We start from the raw sequence: 20,828 nt of genomic DNA on the forward strand, positions 1-20,828 counted from the left end.
ATGTGGCACAAGCAAGGGTAAGACAAAAATGAGATCAAGATTATTATATGTGCAAAGGGCATATTTACAATGCAATGACCGATATTTTGTTTGACCAATACTACAACAAGGAAACCACAAAGGAAATATGAGACCCACATGAAGCTAAGTATCAATCTGAAAATGCTATAAATAATAAATTTCTTGTTTCCAAATTTTTTTCAATATCGCATGGTCGACATTAGAAAAATTATTGAGTAATTCCATGAAGTCGTACACATTTATAATCAATCTGGACAACATGGAATGCATATGGATGAATCTATTATTGTGTCTTTGGTGATTAACAAACTTCCTAATTCATGAAAAGATTATAAAAATAATCTTAATCATAAAAGGAGAACTTGTCTATAGAAGAATTGGCTAGTCATCTTCGTATTAAGGAAGATTTTCGTGCTAACAATTTGAAGGACAATCCTCTAAGGTGCTTGTGGTGGAGGAAGTCAAAAATTCACAGAACAATAATAATGGTAACTCCTCTAAAAATAAAAATAGGAAAGTTGATGACAATAAACAGAACTCCAAGAACTAAAAGAGAAAAGGCAACTGCCATCATTATGGTAATCTAGGGCACTACAAAAGAGAATGTCGTATCCTGAAGAAACAAAATCAACCGAGATGGTCTGAGTATGCGGTGATGATCATGGAGGCATGTTTGGTTGAGGATTCTTAAGATTCGTTGATTGATATCGGTGCTACAAAATATATTTGTATTAACCGAAACTAATTCTCTACCTATTCACTGCTAGAAGAAGAGATAATTATCGATATGAGAAACCACTCTATGACAACCGTCAAAGGAATTGGTGTTAGTGCACTAATAATCAAACTTATATTTTTGATATATGTCAAAGAGTTTAAAATCAAAACACGTGTATTTGATATATTTGTTAAGTGTGGAGACTCAAGTACCTTGACGAATCTAAACACCAAGTAGAAAGTCCAGATGGGTCGGGAGGACCGGACTGGCAGAAAGTTCAGATTAGTCTAAAGGATCTGACATCTAACAAGAGGACTCGATGGGTTAGTGTAGACCAGACATCGACGCGAGGAAAGACTTGGTGGGTCAGAGATCGAATGCCAAGTATGAAAGTTTGACATATGGTAAGTATGGTAAGCTCTTAGAGTGAGCGCAATGAGGTCATGCCCCAGTAGAGGCAAACCTTAGACGATGATCTAACTGAAGAAATCAGGAGATCTCTAAGTTGAGATCAAGACAGTCATTACTGTCATACTCATGTATCATTATTATCTATTGTACTAACTCTATTTTGTAGGATAAATATTATATTTGTGCTAATACTATTTTGTGGGAACTAAGTGGTTCCATTGACAAATATGTGAAAATGTCTAGTCGATGGATAAATCTGATTAGTCGACAGATTAGAGATTTTAAGATTTGCCAGATTAGCAAAATCCAACAACAAGGAAAGTGTGGTTCCATCGATGAGTAACTTGGATCACTCGACGGGACAACATGATTTTTAGGATCGGACAGATAAGATCAAACAAGGAAACGCATGATGTTTAGTCGATGGATAACTTTATCTGGCAATGGAGCAATGCAATTTCTGTGATTGGATGGATCGAATCAGAGCAAACAAGGAAGACATGAGGATCAATCGACGGATAAGATGATCAATTGACTAATGGGATCAGTCGACGGAACGGTTTATCCATCGATGAAATGTTTCCTATAAAAATGCCCTCAAGGTTTGAGCCAGGCAGAGACACTTGTTGCTTCATCCGTTAATGTTGCTTGAGATCGTGTAAGTTTTGCTGCTTCTATGCTAATTAAAAGCTACTCCGACAAAAAATCTCCAATTTCAAATCCTTTGATTTGTTGATATAGTTTAATATTATACTTCATTGCATATTTTATCATATCATTATAATCAGAAGATTGATAGTGAATGAACACATCGATAGGATCCAATGGGTCGTGGATTCTTGGACTAGGAGTTGGCTGGGCTCCGAACCAAGAAAAAAATCGAAAGTGTCATCTTCTTTTTATTCTTATTTTAAATCTTCACTACATATTCGATAAGTTTTCTATAAAGTAAAGAAAAGATTTTAATGCAATGACATTCATCCCCACCCCCTCCCTCCCTCCCTCTGTCATTCTCAACGATACTATATTGGAACGATCCTATACATTGACTAATGTATATCATGTTCTTGAAGTTAGGAGAGGAACCTTGTTTCTGGAAGCATACTTAACAAGTGTGGCTTCAAAATTGTCATTAAATCTGATTTTGTAACCATCCTTAAAGGAGGTGTATTATTTGCAAAGGATTTGTGTATGATGGAATATTCAAGATGAATATAAAAAAAAATTGATATTTATACTTATATGGTTGACTCATTTAATTTGTGACATTTTCATTTAGGATATGTTAATTCTAGAAAAATACATGACATGAGTAATGTGGGTTTAATACCAAAATATAATGATAATATGCTAGGAAAATGTAAAGTATGCATGTAAAACAAAATAACTAAAACTCCATTTCCTAATATAAAAAGAACTAGTTCTATATTAGAATTAATATGTATATGATTTACATGCTGCGCCTATTAGGGGAGGAAAATATTATTTTGTTACTTTTATAAATGATTTTTCTAGATATTATTATATTTATTTAATGAGGACTAAGGATGAAGTATTGATAAATTTAAAATTTATAAGACTAATGTAGAAAATCTATGTAATTATAAGATTAAATGTCTTAGAAGTAATAGAAGAGGTGAATATCACTATGAATATTATATTGAGTAATTCACAAACTAAGTAAGGATTATTGGGGTGAAGTGATAATGATTGCATGTCACATTCTAAATCGTGTTTCTTCTAAAGGAAACAAAACCATCCCATATGAACTATGGAAGAAAAACAAGCCTAATATATCTTACTTTTGAGTTTGGGGATGTCGAGTTATTGTTAGATTTCCTAAAGTGAGGAACTTAGGAGAGAAGGGCATTGAGTGAATCTTCTTGGATTACGTTATAGTAAGGCGGATAGTGATCCTGTCCAAAAGTCAATGAGATGTAAAGCTAGGGATGTGGAGCTCCCGCTTACCGCCTATAGACTCCGCTTCGCCCTGCAACACAAATGACGTCAGTGTCGAGCCAGGGAAGGGGTCCCCAGCGTTGGTCCTCTGACGCTCAAGTTACTCACCGGTGATGAAGTAGAAGGCGGAGCAACAACAAGAATGAACAGTAGCACGAATAGTGTATATTGTATACCTCCGTCGATGCTTGGACCCCCCCTTTTATATAGAGCTCCTGTAGCGTTCATGCATGCTCCTCAAGGTGAGCACGCTTCCTAAAGTTTTCCCTAAAAAGACTTGTCAGTAAAATATCCCTGACACAATACCTTAACAGGCCGAGCATATCTCTGATGTGACAGTGGAAGCTTCCATCGTACGATCTTCTAGTTGGCCATGCCCGGCGTCAGCGACACTAACTCCCAAAAGGATGTTGAGGGATAACACAGCGAGATAGTTGCTAGGCCGAGCGGGATAGCCACTCGGCTGGGACTTCACTGTTCTTGTGTACTGCCTGCTCGGTCGAGACTTCGTTGCATGTGTCGCGTCCACTTGGTCGGGACTTCGTTGCATGTGTCGCGTCCGCTCGGCCGGAACTCCACTGTGCTTGTGTCACGTCTGTTCGGCTGTAACTCCACTGTGCCAATGTCGAGTCCTGCTGCCTGGCCGAGCGGGATAGCTGCTCGGCCCGGCTTCTGCACATCATCTCCTCCCCCATCTAACGTCCAATACTCCATTGAGCGTCGATCATTTGACATCTCCCCATGTCAAAGGCAAGATCGGACCAGAACCTTCTCCTCCCGATCGGGGCATGATCGCCCGACTAGCCGATGATATCTGAGCGTTGGCCTAATCGCCCGACCGACCGATGACATCTGAGTGTTGGCCGCCTTAACTTTAACCTCCACCGTGGCAGTTATCCTCCGTGCGGTGGGGCCCCTCCTTACCACTGCATCACATGCATCTCCCTCAAGTCTAGTCAAAGGAGGCTACAAGTCCGACTGATTGGACAAAATTGTCTGTGAAACTTTTCACCCGCTCGACTTATTACGCTCCTTATATTTTGATCGGCCCGACATAATCCGTCGGTCGGTTATGGGACTGCTCTTCTGTAACCAAGCGAATGTTAACAACTTTTATTGTCGATCGACATGTTGAAGACTGTCATTCAGTGACACATCCGCTTCTTTATGTTGATCAGCACAACGAACATTCATACTTGAAAAACCTTTTCTTGCGCTGCCTTAGGCAAGCACGATCCGGACTTACGTCAGCCATATTTCTGGAAGACCGTGCAAATCCTTGCTCATGATGGCTGAGCACGACCCATGCCTCCTTAATTGTCTCCATTAAATGTCATCCCGTGGGTAAGCGCCACTTGTCCTGCCCGTTGTCGCCGCACACTTGACGTGATAGGCGGATATCCGCTGGCAAAGTGACATTTGGTGCTTTGAATTAAACGATCCGATTTATTCCTGGGTTTCCGTGACCTATATCGGACGGCTCCAGTCGGCTGGCCCCAAGGTTTATAAACTCGTTCGCGTCGCCTTCTTCTCCTTCGCATCTCCGTCTTCGAGCTCCTTGGCGATAAACCCGTGCATTTTTCGACGACATTCTGTCTTTGCTCCACGATTTTCTTCCTTCATTGCTCTCCGACGACACCTTAGTAAGCTTTTCTCCCTTCCAATCGTGTCTTTTCGCTCTACTTGGTGTTTTTGCGATGGCGAGTTCCTCACAGCCTCCTGCCAACGTCCCTGGGCCTTGGTACACCTCTACTGAGTCCAAGTTTGACGCTGGTGATGCTGAGAGTCTGACAGCCGCCTTTGAGTTTCCTTCCGAATACAAAGTTGTTCTTCCTTCTCCTTCCGATCGGCCAAATGCTCCACCGACCGGCTGTCTTTGTTTCTTTAGGGATCAGTTTACCACCGGTCTGTGGTTGCCCATTCACCCTTTCTTTCCTTCCGTATGTAAATACTTCTGTATCTCCCTTCATCAATTAGTGGCAAACTCCTTTCGACTGTTGTGCGAGGTAGTGGTTTTGTTCTGCCTGCACGACATTCCTCTCACTCCCCAGATTTTTCATTACTTTTATTATCTCAAACTGTTCGAGCTGGGGACTTTTCTTTTCCAAGCCCGAGTTGGCTTAGTTTTCTTTGACAAAATCCCGACCTCCAACAAGCATTGGAGGGAGTACTTATTTTTCGTCCATTTTTCCGAGCGGCCAAATTTCTCGACCAACTGGCAGCTCAAAGTGGTGAATCAGCCTCCACTGAAACAATACAAGAGCCAATCGGATGCCTAGTGGTGGAGCGGCTGGTGGATCACAAGCTCCCTCTGAACGGCTTCCGGTCGTTCAGGTTGAGAGGGCGTCTGGCTCAGCCTCCTCAAGAGAGCCACTGATAAGGTGTAAGAGACGCCTAGTGGAGACTTCATCGTGCTCTGATTCCTTGGTGGTGTGGACTGGCGAGCGGGTTGAAACTTCGACCCCAACTCCAGTTCAAGAGACTGCGAGCCCTACGTCGTCTGATCGGGTGCCATCGTTATCTGGTCTATTGTAGGGAACTCTTTGCATGTAGCCAGTGGCCTTCATGCCACCACCATCGAAGGTTAAAAAATCTGGCATTCGTCCGGCATCCTCATCTCGGCCATCCGGCTAAGCAGCCTCTGCCCAATCAACTCCGAGCGGTCAGCGCCATATAATGGTGATTCTTCATCTGCCAACTGAGGAATGGCACGAGTCGGCTAGCGCTGAATCCCGAGCCTCCGAGCACCAAATAATTATTCAGAGGTCAGTCGCACAGATATGAGCTGACACCCGAGCCCGTGAAGCGATGATGCCTCCAGGGGCGCTCGCGGACAACCACACCCAAATGTCCATTGGGGTAAGTGTTGCATTCTTCTTAATTTATCTCCGATCGGCACTTATATTTTCCTGATTACTCACAGTATTGGGTAGAGAGCCTAGTCATGTGCCAAAGGCTCACATTTTTTAAGCAAGAGGTCAAGCAGCTTAAGGCGTCGAGCGGCCAATCATCCGCCTCTCAGGAGAAGATGAATGCTAAGGTGGCTTAGCTGAGGGCCGATTTGGCGAAGAGCACCAAGCTGCTAGAGGTCGAGCGGGGAAAGAGCGCAGAGCAGGCCTCTCTGCTGGCTTAGCTTAACAAGCAAGTCAGTACTTTTGATGCCAAGATTGAATCGGCTAATACGAGAAAACTCCAAACCATCGAAGAACTAGACCTGAAGAATAAAGAGGCCCGGGCTCTCGCTAAGAAACTCAAAGAGGTTGAAGATTTTCTGATTGCCAAATGGAAAAGTCGGTCGGCCGAAGAATTTGTCCTTCGAGGCCCACTCTCCACAAAAACTGATGAGCTGGCCACCACGAAGGATGTGCTGGGGGCCTCCCGAGCAACTTTGAAAACCTATCAAGATGCCGAGCCTAGCCAGTTTGAGGCTATGAAGAAAAACTACATCCGCTCGGATGCTTTCAACGACAAGGTCGCCAACCGGGCACTTTGCCTGTTCGACCTAGCGATCGAAGGGGCGTTCGGCCAACTCCAGGCAGGCGTCTACCTCCATGCTGCTCTATCAAGCCAGATCATTAGTCGAGACAAGCTGACTGCCTCACTATCCGATGATGCCTTAGATTACCTTGAGTGAGGTTGAGAGTTCCGCCTTTGTAAAATTTTGAAGTTTCAATGAATGATTGGCCATCCTGTTAAGCTTTATCTTCTTCTAGTATTTTAGTTTTTTCAACTTGTCTTTCAAACATCGCATAAAGTCGTGGCCTCTTGATTCTTCCGATCGACAACAACTAGTCTATATAGTCGATCGATCCCTTCTATTTTCAGAGTTTGTATTTTGAAGAATAATCCCGAACGGTCACTGTATTTTGAAGACTTGGAGCTTTTGAGTAGCTCATGTTCGTGGTCGGTCGTTTATCATTCTTGATATAAGATCGTCACTTGACCACTCATGACCCGAGATTTTAAGGTCACCGCTCGACCGTTGGCGAAGACTAGGGTTTAAGATCGTCGCTCGACCGCTGATGAAGACTAGGGTTTAAGGTCGTCACTCGATCATTGATTAATACTAGGGTTTAAGGTCACTGCTTGATCGTTAATGAAGACTAGGATTTAAGGTCGCCGCTTGATCGTTAATGGAGACTAGGATTTAAGGTCACCGCTCGACAGTTGATATAGACCAGGGTTTAAGGTCGTCGCTCGACCGTTGATGTAGACCAGGGTTTAAGGTCGCCGCTTGATCGTTGATGTATACCAGGATTTAAGGTCGCGGCTCGACCGTTGATGTAGACCAGGGTTTAAGGTCGTCGCTCGACTATTGGCGAAGACTAGGGTTTAAGGTCGCCGCTCGACCATTGGGGAAGACACATCTCAAGAGTGACATTTTTCGCTTTTATTCATATTTGCCCCGCATTCAGGAAACATACAAAAATATATGTATTCACTCGCGCACCTCTCATTTGGCCCTGTAAGGTTGGAGATGATTCGCACTCTATGGTCGCTCGAGCTGCCTTCTTCTTAGGTTCCCGATCGGCCGCGATGAAGGTGGTGGCCTTCGTCCGGCTTTGGTGAATTTGAACTTCCTCCTTTTCATATGCCAATGCAAGAGGCCTCTCAGTGACAGCGTTCACCTCCAAGCGCAGATTCTTCCGAGCACTTCTCGCTTCGGACTTGACCATCTCGACGTAGCATCGCAGAGCGACCAGCTAATCGCCTTTGACTTCGCCCACCTAGTCATCCACGGGGAATTTTATCTTTTGGCAGTAGGTAAACACCACTGCCCGGAATTTTTTGAGGGTCGGTCGGCCCTAGATAACATTGTAGGCCGACGGTGCGTCCACCACGATAAAGTTTATGGTCCTGGTTCTCCTCAGTGGCTCTTTCTCGAGCGAGATGGTCAGTCGGGCCTATTCGAGCGGCAGTACTTTGTTGCCCATGAAACCTTAAAGAGGGGTCGTGTTACGAACCGCAAGTGCACAGTTTCGTCGTCAGTAATAAAAGAATATCGAATCCACGGAGACTGTTGATTAAGCACTAGTTAACTTCGCACAGTGAATTATCTAGACAATCAAAAATTGGTTTGAAAAGAGAGTAAGAGAAAGAGAAGAGAGAATGGATCTTGAGAGGGGATTGAGCTAACAGGATGGAGGAATATTTAAGGTGTGATTCTAGGATTTTGGTTTTCTTGTGATGCTAGGCAATGTTACATAGATTTCTTAGTTCCTATCCTCTATGTTCATGATCTTGCAGGAAGTTAGATTCATTACCGACTCTCCCTTGTAGTGGATAAGCCGACATGATCTCCTATTCCATGTCCTATGATACTAAATGGAAGTGATTCCTATGAAGTTCGTTAGCGGGGCAGCCCTGTCACGACGCCCCTCGGTCATACAACATAGAAACACACTAACAAACAATTACATAAAAATAGAAATAGTGATTATGCCCGATCCCCTACTTCCTTGTGGAGATTTGCTTCTCCTTTCAAGGTGATACCCTAGACGTCCGTTAGCGGGGCAACCCTGTCACGACGCCCCTTAGTCATACGATCTAGGGTATTTCCCCTACGGGATTAACAATTCTACATAACCATTTGATAAAATATGCAAAAGATATATATATATATATATATATATATATATATAAGCTTCACACACACACACACTTCATCAAACATGAACAAGGCATTAACAAGTCATTGAATAGAAACATGACAAATCTACATAGTTTTACATCTCTATCACATCACAAATACTTTCTACATCCTAGATCTGGAGATCTACTCCATTGCAAAGGAAGAATAGCCCCAAAACATAAAGTAAAGCATACTTACAACCCTAGATGTGAGAAGAAGGGGAAGAAGAGATGCTCGATGTCTTGGGGATGCCTCCTTGCTCCGGAGATGGACGGATCATCAAAGGATGGAGGTGAATGAAGCTCTAGGGTTTCCCCCTAAGGGGAGAACCCTTCCCCAAGGAGAGGGATGAAGTCCCAAAGCCAAGATGAGTCAAAGAATGAGGATCTTGATCCTTTTATACCTCCTCCAAACTGTCCAGGAAAACCAGGATTATAGGGGTTCGGTAAATCAGGTTTTTCACCCATTTAACTAGATTTTATCGTGATTCACCCTGAACAAAAGTTGTATCTTGTGAAATTATCTATAATCTAATACTTTGATCGAGCCCTGGCTCCAACCGAGCCAAAAGTTATGGCGGTTCAAAGTTTGGTCTGCGGTCTGGGCGGTTGTCCAGATGAATCCGCGGTTGGGAGGCACGGCCATGCCATTTATCGCAGGTAGACAATGCTATCTCTCTGTTTGATCTGAAGACAAGTTGTAGACCTTGAAGTTAGCTATGTTTCAGTATAAATAACAGCCCAAAACTCCAAACGAGCGCAAAGTTATGACCGTTTTACGATCGGTCTGCAATCTGCCCAGAATTCAGCACAACTCTATTTTAGCGTGACACAGCCGTGTGGATCCACACAGCCGGCTTCTTCTTAGCCTTGGCTCTGGTCACATGGTTGTGTGGGTCACATGTCCGTGGCCTTCTTCTTCTCTGCCAAAGTCACACAGCCGTGTGGATTCACACGGTCGTGACTTTCTTCGCCTCTGGAAAGTTGGCACAGTCGTGCCATTTGGCACAGTCATGTACTGCCTGGCCACAGGGTATTGACACAGTCGTGTGGCTCACACGGCCGTGGCTTGATTTTCCTCTGGTGGGGGAGCACGGTCATGTGGGTCACACAGCCTTGGCTTGATCTCTTCCAAAGTTGTTCTCGTGTGTGTTTTTTCTCCATTTTCGCTCCAATATGCGTCCTATCGATCAAAATATGCAAAGAGCATATCTCCGAACAGAATATAATGAAAGTATACCATTATAATGAAATAGGGTGCAATAAACATGGATTATGCTCATAAAATATAAGTAGATGTGCGTCCAAACATGCATAAAAGTGTATATAATCTACGCACATCAGGTCGTCATGGGCAGCAACTCATTTCGATCGATTTGTAATTGATTGAACGCCTTCTTGAAGATGATTTTCACTGAACTCCTTGTATCAACAAAAGTTTAGTGAATAGTATAATTAGCAATTACTACCCGGATAATCAACGTGTCGTCGTGAGGGATCTTCACTCCCTCCAAATCATTGGGGCCGAAGCTAATCTCGGGCCCTTCGACCTTCTCCCTGATGCATCCCACGGCATGGATCTCCAGTCGCCAAGTGTACGACTTCCTGGCTCTGTTGGAGTCGTCATCGGTCAATCCTCCGGCAATCATGCCTATTTCTCCTCGGGCGGCGTTGCTTCTGTTTTGTTCTTCCCGAGCGGAGGGTCTATTTTGTTCAACTGAGACTCGGGAGGGATAAGCATTATCCTTCCACTGGTGCTGATGGTGTCGCTCAGGCACCCTTCTTTCGTCTTCTCGTCTCCCGGTAGATCGTTGTTTATGTCGCCGATCGGGAGTTGGAGATCGGCGGTGGTATCCTCTTGGCGTCAGTCCGGTGTCGATCAGTGTCAGATTGTAGCAGTCATGCGTGTTGTGCGTTGTTGACTAATGAAAGGAGCAGAACATTGGCGTCCATATCTTACCTCTTGTCGTCTTCTGCCGACTAGAGGCCACATGTTGTACGGCATGTGTCCTGGCCTCCTGGTGTGGTCTTGCTCCCTCTGCCCTTGGCCCTTTGGGTGGTTGGTGGTTGTTCGATGATCGCCGCTCGGGCGCTGGCACGGGCTCGGTCGGCGTTTCCTTCTTCCTCGCTGCATGAGCTTCTTGCATATTTATGTATTCATTGGCCTTCCTGAGTGGGTGGTCAAAGTCCCTGGGCAACTTCCTGATGAGCGACTGAAAGAATTCTCCTTTGATGAGCCTTTGAGTGAAGGTGTTCATCATCGTCTCGAATGAAACCGAGGGGATATCCATGGCTATTTGATTAAAACGCCTGATGTACACTTTGAGTGCTTCCTTGGGCCCCTGCTTTAGGGCAAAGAGGCTGATGCACGTCTTTTGATAGCGTCGGCCGCTGGCAAAATGGTGTTGGAATGCAGTTCGGATGTCCTTGAAGCTACATATTTATCCATTCGGCAGTCTTCGGAACCAGTGTTGGCCGAACCAGAGAGAGTAGTGAGAAAAACTTGACACTTCACCCCATCTGTGTGCTGGTGCAGTGTGGCTATGTTATCAAACTTATCCAGGTAATCATTTGGATCGGTCATTCCGTTGTACTCCCCGATCGCTAGTGGGGTATAGTACTTGGGTAGAGGGTCATACAAGATCTCCTAAGAGAACTGCAGATCGATTCGTTTGGGCGAAGCATGGCTTCTGGGTGCCTTTCCTTTTCGCGCATCCCAAACGGGAGCGTTGTCTGAAGATGATCCTCGTTCCTGGTTCGCCTGGGTATTTCTGAGGGGGTTTGGAACAAGGCGCTATGAAAAGGGATGGGCACGGGCAGCGCTTCCCCCTGCGTGCCTATCAGCCCTTTATTCTGTCCATATATGGAAATTTGTTCTAGTCGGTCTTCTAATCTCGCTTGCCCTCCTGCTGCCGATGTCGCTAGCTGCTGCACTAGCCGATCGGCTAGTGTCTGCTGTTGCTGCTGCTTGAACATCTTCGCCGCTCAGGCTTGCACTTGTCACTCAAGGTTTTTGTAAACCTTTGAAAATGAAATGAATCATATGTTTACTTTTTGGAAGAGTAAAATGTGTCAAAATTTGAGGAATTGAACTTAATTTAAATTGACACACTTGAGAAAAGTATAAGAAATGCCAAATTAGGATTTTGGTATTTTCTTAAGGTGTTAAGGGAAAATTTAAGTGATTACTCTTTGGAAGAGTAAAATGTGTCAAACCTTAAGAAATTACACATAATTTAAATTGGCACAACTAAGGAAAGGCAAAAGAAATGACAAGTTGGGGTTTGACATTTTCTTGAGAAAACATGGGCAAATCTAGGATCAATTTTAGGTTTAGCTAAGGATTAAGAATACTTAGATAGAATATCTAGGTATATTTTATTTATGTTAAATTGTCATATTTTGTTTGCTCATCATATGCCATGACATCATATTTTACATTCATGTTTATTATGAAAAACTAACAAAAATACCATATGATGTCATACATACATCATGTAGCAATATTATATTTTTTTTTAAAAATTATTTCTTTGTGATTTACGTCATAAATCATCATGCATTATTTTTAATTTCCTTGTGATTAAGGACAATGGTATTTACTAACAAGTGACATTTTAGGTGGATGTTGAATATTCAAAATGCCTAGATAGATATGCATGATTCCTAGCTTAGGGAAAAATCAAAATCTACATCTCAAAAAGACTATAAGGTGACTTGTATGTGTTTTAGTACACATTAAATACAAGTGAGATGTTAGGGTGATGAACAAGACTCAAGATGTTGATTTAGTACATCTAGTTGAGTTTTGATTTCATCAAAACACATAGTTATGTGTACTCCAATCATTGGGAAAGCTAATGTACAAGTCATGTGCATTGAGCCCAAAGAACATGGTTGGAAATTGGTTTTGAAAAATATTTTAAATATACTTTGGAAAACCTTGGTGAAGGTTATCTTTTGATAGTAATCATCATTGAAAAGTTAGACATAAACTTGAAAGAAACATTGAAGTTTTTGTAAGTTTCTAAGTTTGTGTCAATCTTTGAAAATATGAAGTATTTTCTTAGAAAACTATTTTTTTCATGATAGTATATATCCTAAATAATGTCTACAATAATTTTCATGATTTTTAGAATTTTATAAAATTTTTAGGGCATTTCTGAATTTTACTAAAATTAAATTTCAGGAAATCAGAGCCCCAATCGATCAGCCGATCGATTAGGATGTGTTTCCCGTGAGTAGTAGTTCATGGAATCGATCAGCCGATCAATCCATTCATGCCTGGATCGATCGGGCAATCGATTCAGAGGCAGGTTCTGGCAACAGAACCTCTCTAAATCGATCAGTGGATCGATTGAACTAGTAACAATCGATTAAGCCCCAACCCAATCGATTGAAAAGGCTGATTTTGACTGGAAAAGTCTGATTTCACCACTTTAAGCCCCAACCCAGGCAGATGGAAAGCCTTGGTGAGTGAAGCTAGGCAGAAGGAAAGTCCTAGTGAGTGAAACTAGGCAGATAGAAAGACATGGTGAGTGAAGCCAGGCACGTGGAAATCTAGGTGGGTCAAGGTTGATCGGACACCTAGTGTTGGGAAGCCCAAGTAGGTCAAAGGATTCACCGGACATCTGTGGAAGTCCAAGTGGGTCATGGAGGACCGGACACTTGGCACGAAGGAAAAAATCTAAATGGGTCAAAGGATTGACCGTACACTTGGCAAAGAAGTCCCAGCAGGTCAAGGTTGACCAGATGCTAGGCACGAGGAGTCCCAACAGGGCATGGTTGACCGGATGTTGGGCTTAGGGCACCTTAGACTTGACTCAGGTAAGCTAGGGTTGGTCAATTTGATCAAGTGATCAAATTGGATCTAGCCCAATCGATCAGCTGATCGATTGGGCACAGTGTTGTGATAAACAACATCCCAATTGATCAACTGGTCTATTGGGAAGAAATGTCGCGAGCACATAATGGTCCCCAATCGATCAGCCAATCGATTGGGGGATGGAAATCACGTGTGACGCGAAAGAGCTGAATCGATCGGGCGATCGATTTATGCCATTTTCCAAAGAGCACATAAGAATGCTGAATCGATCAACCAATCAATTCAACCTCTCCAATCGATCGACCGATTGATTGGGAGACGACCGTTGCATAGGATAAAGCCGTTGTTGAGCGTCTTCCTCCGCATCTCTTCCTCTCAACTTCTTACGATGATTTTTCACAGGTTCACGCCAGATCTTGAAGCTTCTTGGAGTAAAGTGTTGTTGCACTTCCAAGGTCAAGAGGCATTTCCACACAAGGAGAAGCAAGCTAGGGTTTTGTAAATTTTGTAAGATTTGTATTGTATAAGCTTGTCTTTCTTTCTTCTTGTATTGAGAGGTTGTACAAGGCTTCTCCGCATTCGGTAGTTACTGAGAAGGAGTGTTTTATTAGTGGATGAGTGAGTGAGGGTCGGATCCTTGGATTAGTCACCTCTTCTTGAGGTGGATACCAAGTAATTCTAGTGTTAGCATTGTGAGTGTGCCTTGTGTGTATTTCCGCTGCATATCATCATCATCAAACCAAGACAATGAAGCGCGACAAGCTATTCATCCCCCCCCCTCTAGCTACAATCGACCCTAATAGTTCTAACGAGGATAATAGACCAAGCTTAGGATCTAGATTCCTGATCGACTGGTCCAATGGGTCAGTAGACTTAGACTCCTATAAATCGAGAATATTTATTTTTCTTAATTTATTATGTTGGTTCTATGCCTGTATAACTTGAATTAAGCTAATTTTGTACTGGTTAGTCAATTTTGTACTGACTTATTTAATTTTAATTTTTCAGATAGCACGGACGATTACCACATTGACTCGTTGTGAAGTGCGACAGAACTAGCTTAGGGAGGAAATTCAGGACATAGAGAGTATAACTCTACTTATGGAGTCAACGGACATGTTGAGCGGTTGATGACCTATTTTGGAAACTTGAGAGAGAAGAGTTTCCAGTCCTGGACAGTTATATAATCTCGGCTTTGATGCGTTTATTGCCAGAGTATCCTAAGGTGATAATAGATTATGTTTGGGGGCATCATGAAGGACGTATCATATATTCAGAATTATGTGAGAAACACTTCACCATATGGCTGAATAGGATCCTGAAGAGTTTGAAGAGGACCCAAAAATGATCGAAGAAGATCCAAAAGAGGATCCGATTGTGGATTCGATAGAGAATCTTGAAGTTGTGCCACTTGAGATTGCCCCAAATGAGTCCAGGTTGAAAGGGATAATGTGCGCCACTAGTGTCTATTCTAGTGGGAGTGGTTTTAGCCTATCTAGTCTATTAGAGTTCTGTTATTGTTACTGTCATTATGTATGAATACTATTAGTCCATTTAGTTCATGTCAGTTTGTTATATGTTAACAATATGCAACATATTTTTTATTAATGATATGTTCATTCATATGTTTACTTATGTTGTTTACTCTACATGATACATGATACATTTATCTTAGTTTATTTTATTAAATGATTCGTTTATTTAATTAAAAAATCATGATATAATAAATGATTAGTTCATTTGTTGGAATGTGTGTAATAGAATTAATTAATATTGATTTGATTAGTCATACGAATTATTAGTAAAAATGTAGTTATCACTTGATTTTGTAAACCAACTCAAATTAATATTGAGTCAATCATAAATTATATATATATAAATTACACTGAATACTAAAAATGTGCTTATTTATAATTTATTATGGCAACCAAAAACATTATAGCTGAACTCAACAAGAGTGAAAAACTTAATAGGGATAACTATAAGATCTGGCACCTCAAGATACAGTATGTACTTGAGGAACAAGAAATTCTAGAGGCTATAAATCAGGTTATAGTAGAACCTATAAATGGTCTCACTGCACAGAACAAATGAGATCTTGATGCCTATAAGGCATGGAAGAAAAAGGACTCCACTGCAAAGGGCATATTGATTAGTTCAATGGTAGAAGACCAAACTTTTGAGTATGAGTCATATCTTATGGCTTATGCAGTCTGGGTAGCCCCTAAAGAAAAATATAGTGGAGTGAGTCTGAGCAATCTTCGACAACTAACGATCAAGTTTGACATCTACAAGAAGCGTCCGAATGTTTCAACGGTTCAACACCTTAGGGAGATGTGGAACATGATTCGAGAGCTTAAAACTGCTAATCATGAGTTGACCGATGAACAATAGGTTCAAGCAATTATTCGTTCCCTTCTAGATTCTTGGGAGACTATGAAGTAGACCCTAACTTATAGTGAAAGTATCAAGACTTTCATTGATGTCTCATGTCATGTAGAATTGGAGGCAGAGAGAGTTGAATCCGCAAGGATTTCTAGACTAACCTATGTGGCTATCAGTTCTGTTAGATCATGTGGATCCATAAAAAAGAAATGGTTTAAGAAATGGAAGGGAAAGAAGAAAAAAAACTGCTGTCATGGGATAGGGCCCAATCAAGAAGATAGGAAAGAAGACGGGAAAGAAACTTAAAAATAAGTTGACTTGTTTTAACTGTGGCAAGAAGGGTCACTTTGCTCGGGAGTGTGCTGAGCCGAAAAAAGCAAATCCAAGTGTGTCTTCTTTTCTTAAGTATTTTATTACTAGTTCAGTATTGTTAGCTGATTCTTATCCTTTGTGGATTATCGATTCGGGGGCAACCAACCATGTAGCTAGTAAGTGATTTACATTTGTTGAGTACTGTCAAGTACCAGCTGGCAATAAATAGATCTATGTAGGAAATAATATAAGAGTTGAAGTCAAAGGAGTCGGCACTTGCAAACTCAACTTTCGGGGTGGTAATGTGTTGTTTCTACATGATGTCTTGTATACTCCTAAAATTCGATGGAATCTTATTTTCGTTATGTGTCTTCTTAATTTAGGGTATTGTATTAATTTTTACAGCCGGTGTGTTGAACTTAAGATTGACTCAGTGTTAATCGGACATAGTTTTTTAACAAATGGTTTTATAGTTCTTAATGTAGAACCATATGCCAATTATGCAATTAAAGGTTATTTTTTGAACATTGCTCTAACTAGTGATGTAGGTATAACTGAAGAGGTTTGGCATGCTAGATTAGGACACATAAGACAAGAACATATGAATTGGTTGGCTAGAGAGAGTCTATTGGGCACTCAGGCTAAGATTCACTTGTCTATATATGAGCATTGTCTTATTGGAAAAATAATTAGGAAACTATTTGATAAAGCTATTAAAGCTGAATCACCATTATAGTTAATTCATTCGGATATTTGTGGTCCAATGAATGTGAAGGCTAGACAGGAGCTTCCTATTATATTACATTTAATGTTGATTTCTCTCATTTCGGTCATATGTATTTGATTTCTCATAAATCTAAAGTATTGGATTGCTTTATTCGTTATATGAACGAAATTGAGAATCAAACAGAATGTAAAGTTAAGACTTTACGCACTGACCATGGAGGGAATATTTGTCTGATATGTTCAAGACAATATGTAATGATAGAGAGATTATTAGACAACTGACAATCCCTAGAACTCCACAATAAAATGGGGTAGCTAAAAAAAGAAATAGAACTCTTCTTAAAATAGTTAGGTTTATGATGGTGTAGGCTAATTTGCCCATCTCCTATTGGGGAGATGCATTATTAACTGCGACCTATATACTTAACAAAGTCCCTTCAAAATCAGTTCCATTTACCCCATATGAACGTTGGACAGGCAGAAAACCATATTTAAGTAATCTGATACCCTGGGGGTCAGCTGCTTATATTCATGATAGTTCTCACAAGTATGAAAAGCTGGGATATAGGGGTAAGAAATGTATCTTTATCAAATATCATGAAACCTCCAAAGGTTATATTTTTATAGGTGAGCAACTAGATTGAACCATCTCCGAAATAGAATCAAGAGATGCGACTTTTCTCGAAACAGAGTTCCCAACCAGAGGTAATATTGATAAAAAAAAAAGTTTCTTTATTTGAGGAGAATGAGATATTATCAATAAGATAGGTGTCAAAAGGAATGCCTGAGTCTAGTTAATTGAGTGAGAGTAATATGACAAGTCATGAGTTGACTTCTTAATAGCCCAACTTATGAAAAAGTGTTCGTAAAATCAAACCTAAGAATAGGTTTGATATTGAGAATGAGGCATTAATAACACTTCCAATTGATGATGACGAGCCTCAATCCATTGAGGAAGTATTGGGATGTAGAGTTAGAGAAAAGTGGAAAGCTGCAATGGTTGAAGAAATGGAGTCTATGATTCAAAATCATGTTTGGGACTTAGTCGATCTTCCTTCGAGCTGAAAGACTATTGGGAATAAGTGAATTCTAAAAATAAAGAGGAAAGTTGATGGATTGATTAACAGATACAAAGCTCGTTTAATTGCAAAAGGATATACTCAAATGAAGGGTATTAACTTTGAAGAGATATTTTCTCCCATAATGAAATTTGTATTAATATGAGTTATTTTGGCCTTTGTGGCACATTATGACTTTAAATTACATCAAATGAATGTAAAAAACCGCTTTCCTTAATGGTGAGCTTGACGAGGAAATCTATATGATTCAACCAGAAGGTTTTATTGCTGAAGGCCAAAAGGAGAAAGTATGTAGACTTAAAAAGTCTATATATAGGCTAAAGTAAGCGTCAAGATAATGGAACATAAGATTTAATGAAGTCATTTTATCTTATGGTTTTAAAATGATCAATGAGAATCATTACGTTTTCTTAAAAAGAGAAAAAGGAAAGTATGTCATTTTATCATTATATGTTGATGATATGCTGATAGTTGGAAATGACATAGAGTATGTGAATGAAGTCAAGAAATTGTTGTCATCACAATTTTATACAATGGATATGGGAGAAGCTGAATACATCTTAGAGGTGAAGATCATTAGAGATCATCCTAAAAGACTTTTGAGTCAGTCATAAGAGTCTTATATAAATAAGATGTTACATCATTTTAGCATGTCTAATTACAACGTAGAACATACAACTATTGTGAAAGATATTATTTTGAGCAAGAGTATATGTCCTGAAACTCCAAAGGAAATAGCTAAAATGAATAAAAATCATATGTCAGTGCTATTGGTAGTTTGATATACACTATGTTGTGTACACGTCCAGATATCAGCTATACTATTGGCTTAGTTAGTCTCTTCCAGTCAAACCCAGGACCGAGACACTAGAAGATGGTAAAAAGGATATTCAGATATCTGAAGACGATAATAGATTATATCTCTGTTTTCAAGGATCAAATATGAGTCTAAAAGGTTATTCAGATGCAGATTGGGTTGGAGACCTAGATGATAAAAAATCCATATCAGGCTATGCGTTCTTGCTGAATAGTGGTGTCATCTCATGGAATAGCAAGAAACAAACTTGTGTATCTTTGTCAACTATAGAAGCTGAATATGTGGCATGTTCAACGACTGTATAAGAAGTAGTCTAGTTGAGAAGGTTCTTGAAGTATCTAAAGATTGTTGAGGACAGTGGGAGTCCAGTAACTATCTACTGTGACAGTCAAGCTGCAATAGCTTTTTTCAAGGATCCCAAATATCATAGCAAAGGCAAGCATATAGCTATGAAATATAATTTTATGAGGAATAGCATCGCTAAAAGAAAAGTAATTCTTGAGTATGTCCCTACACGTGCTATGCTTACAGATCCTTTTACTAAGTCAATGACTAAAGAGTCATTTAAAGAGCATGTAAAGTCTTTAGGACTTCGTAGAATGTAATAATATTATAATAACAATCAGATATTATGATTTGATTGTGTAATTTACTATAATTTATTTATTATATATGATTTGGTTACATTCATATAAGATCTCAGTGAGCATGTTGGTAGGTTGAGATTGGTCCACTCATATGGACAATCATCTATGTTTATTGAGTACAAATAGAGGTAACACCATTACTTATTGGATAGCTTACGTAGTTGTGAATAGAGACATATCCATAAGTTAAGGTCGCCTTGATAATTGTATCAAGTTGAGATCATTTATGTGTTAATCATGATCGAAATAAATAAATCCACCATTTATTGAACCTGTTGAAAGCCAGATTGGAATTCATATATTGAATTCAATGTTAGACATTAAATATGATTAGATTAAAATCTATATGATGTTAAATTTGAGGAAAACATGCGCTCTTTTTTAAGTAAAGAGAATAACATCATAGCATGTGATTCATACCACATGTGTATTGTGACAATAAAGGTAGTAGAAAAATGGATCTCTGTTTCTCTACTATGTGATACCTTTGAGATTATAAGTTAATCTCAGTTCTGCCCTGAATGACTATTTAGCTATTCACTTGAAGTTTTAATCAGTGTCTGCTACTTTAACATGTATCTTATGGCTATGAATGATTTGGTCTATGGAGCATAACTAGGAAAGCAACTGCTTAGAATGAATAGATTCTAGCTAAAAAAGAAGATTAAATAGATTTACATCTTTTGATGTTATTCACTGATCGACCCATTTCTGTTATGTATAGAAATAATTGTGAATATTTGAATATGGAACATGCTCTTGACATAATAGTCATGATAAGGGATTAGAGATATTTATATTGACATAAATGAAGATTATTTAATCTGGGTAAATAGCAAGACATAGATATCTCCAAGATAATGACTATATGCCATCGGGAGCTTGGATATTTCCTGGATAACGGATATGTACCGCCAGGAAAGAGGTTATGTGTCATGATGAGAAAGTCTATAATTCATTTGAAAGAGTGGTTAAATAAAGGACAACAACTTTGTTAGCATTGATTGATCAAAGAACGACTATGCAAGGTGTAACAATCTTCTTAGCATCTATCACTCAGTGTGCTTGATGTTGCACGAACCATTTTCCCTAAGTATGGATTGGATGTTCTGATATGGTCTTTGTGACTAAACTCTTTTATAGTTTATATGACTTATTTAACCTTTGTGACTAACTGGTCTTAGTGACTTACCTTGGATGAGTGAGAGATGTAGAAAATGGGAATGTGGGCTTGCCCACATTGCCCACTTTCTTAAGAGGAAAAGTTCCTTTTACCCCTGGGATAATTCTCATTATA

At 40.3% G+C, this 20,828-nt stretch overlaps 1 protein-coding gene across 1 annotated transcript; it reads right to left on the reverse strand.

The window, feature by feature from the left end:
* Window positions 1-10,179: 10,179 nt before the first annotated feature.
* LOC122013574 lies at window positions 10,180-11,031 on the reverse strand. The gene is made up of 2 exons (XM_042569833.1): window positions 10,741-11,031; window positions 10,180-10,662 (listed from the first exon to the last, which is right to left on the reverse strand). The coding sequence occupies exons 1-2, from the start codon at window positions 11,029-11,031 to the stop codon at window positions 10,180-10,182; spliced, it is 774 nt and encodes a 257-aa protein (XP_042425767.1).
* Between the last annotated feature and the right edge of the window lie 9,797 nt (window positions 11,032-20,828).

The sequence above is a fragment of the Zingiber officinale genome, chromosome 8B (assembly GCF_018446385.1).
Source record: "Zingiber officinale cultivar Zhangliang chromosome 8B, Zo_v1.1, whole genome shotgun sequence".
Lineage (NCBI taxonomy): Eukaryota > Viridiplantae > Streptophyta > Magnoliopsida > Zingiberales > Zingiberaceae > Zingiber > Zingiber officinale.

Excerpts from the sequence above, each read along its gene's own strand:
- LOC122013574 (XM_042569833.1), bottom strand. The coding sequence starts at position 11,031 with ATGGATATCCCCTCGGTTTCATTCGAGACGATGATGAACACCTTCACT. Across the intron at positions 10,663-10,740 it reads AGGAGGCCAGGACACATGCC|TCAACAACGCACAACACGCA; the intron begins GTACAACATGTG and ends TCCTTTCATTAG.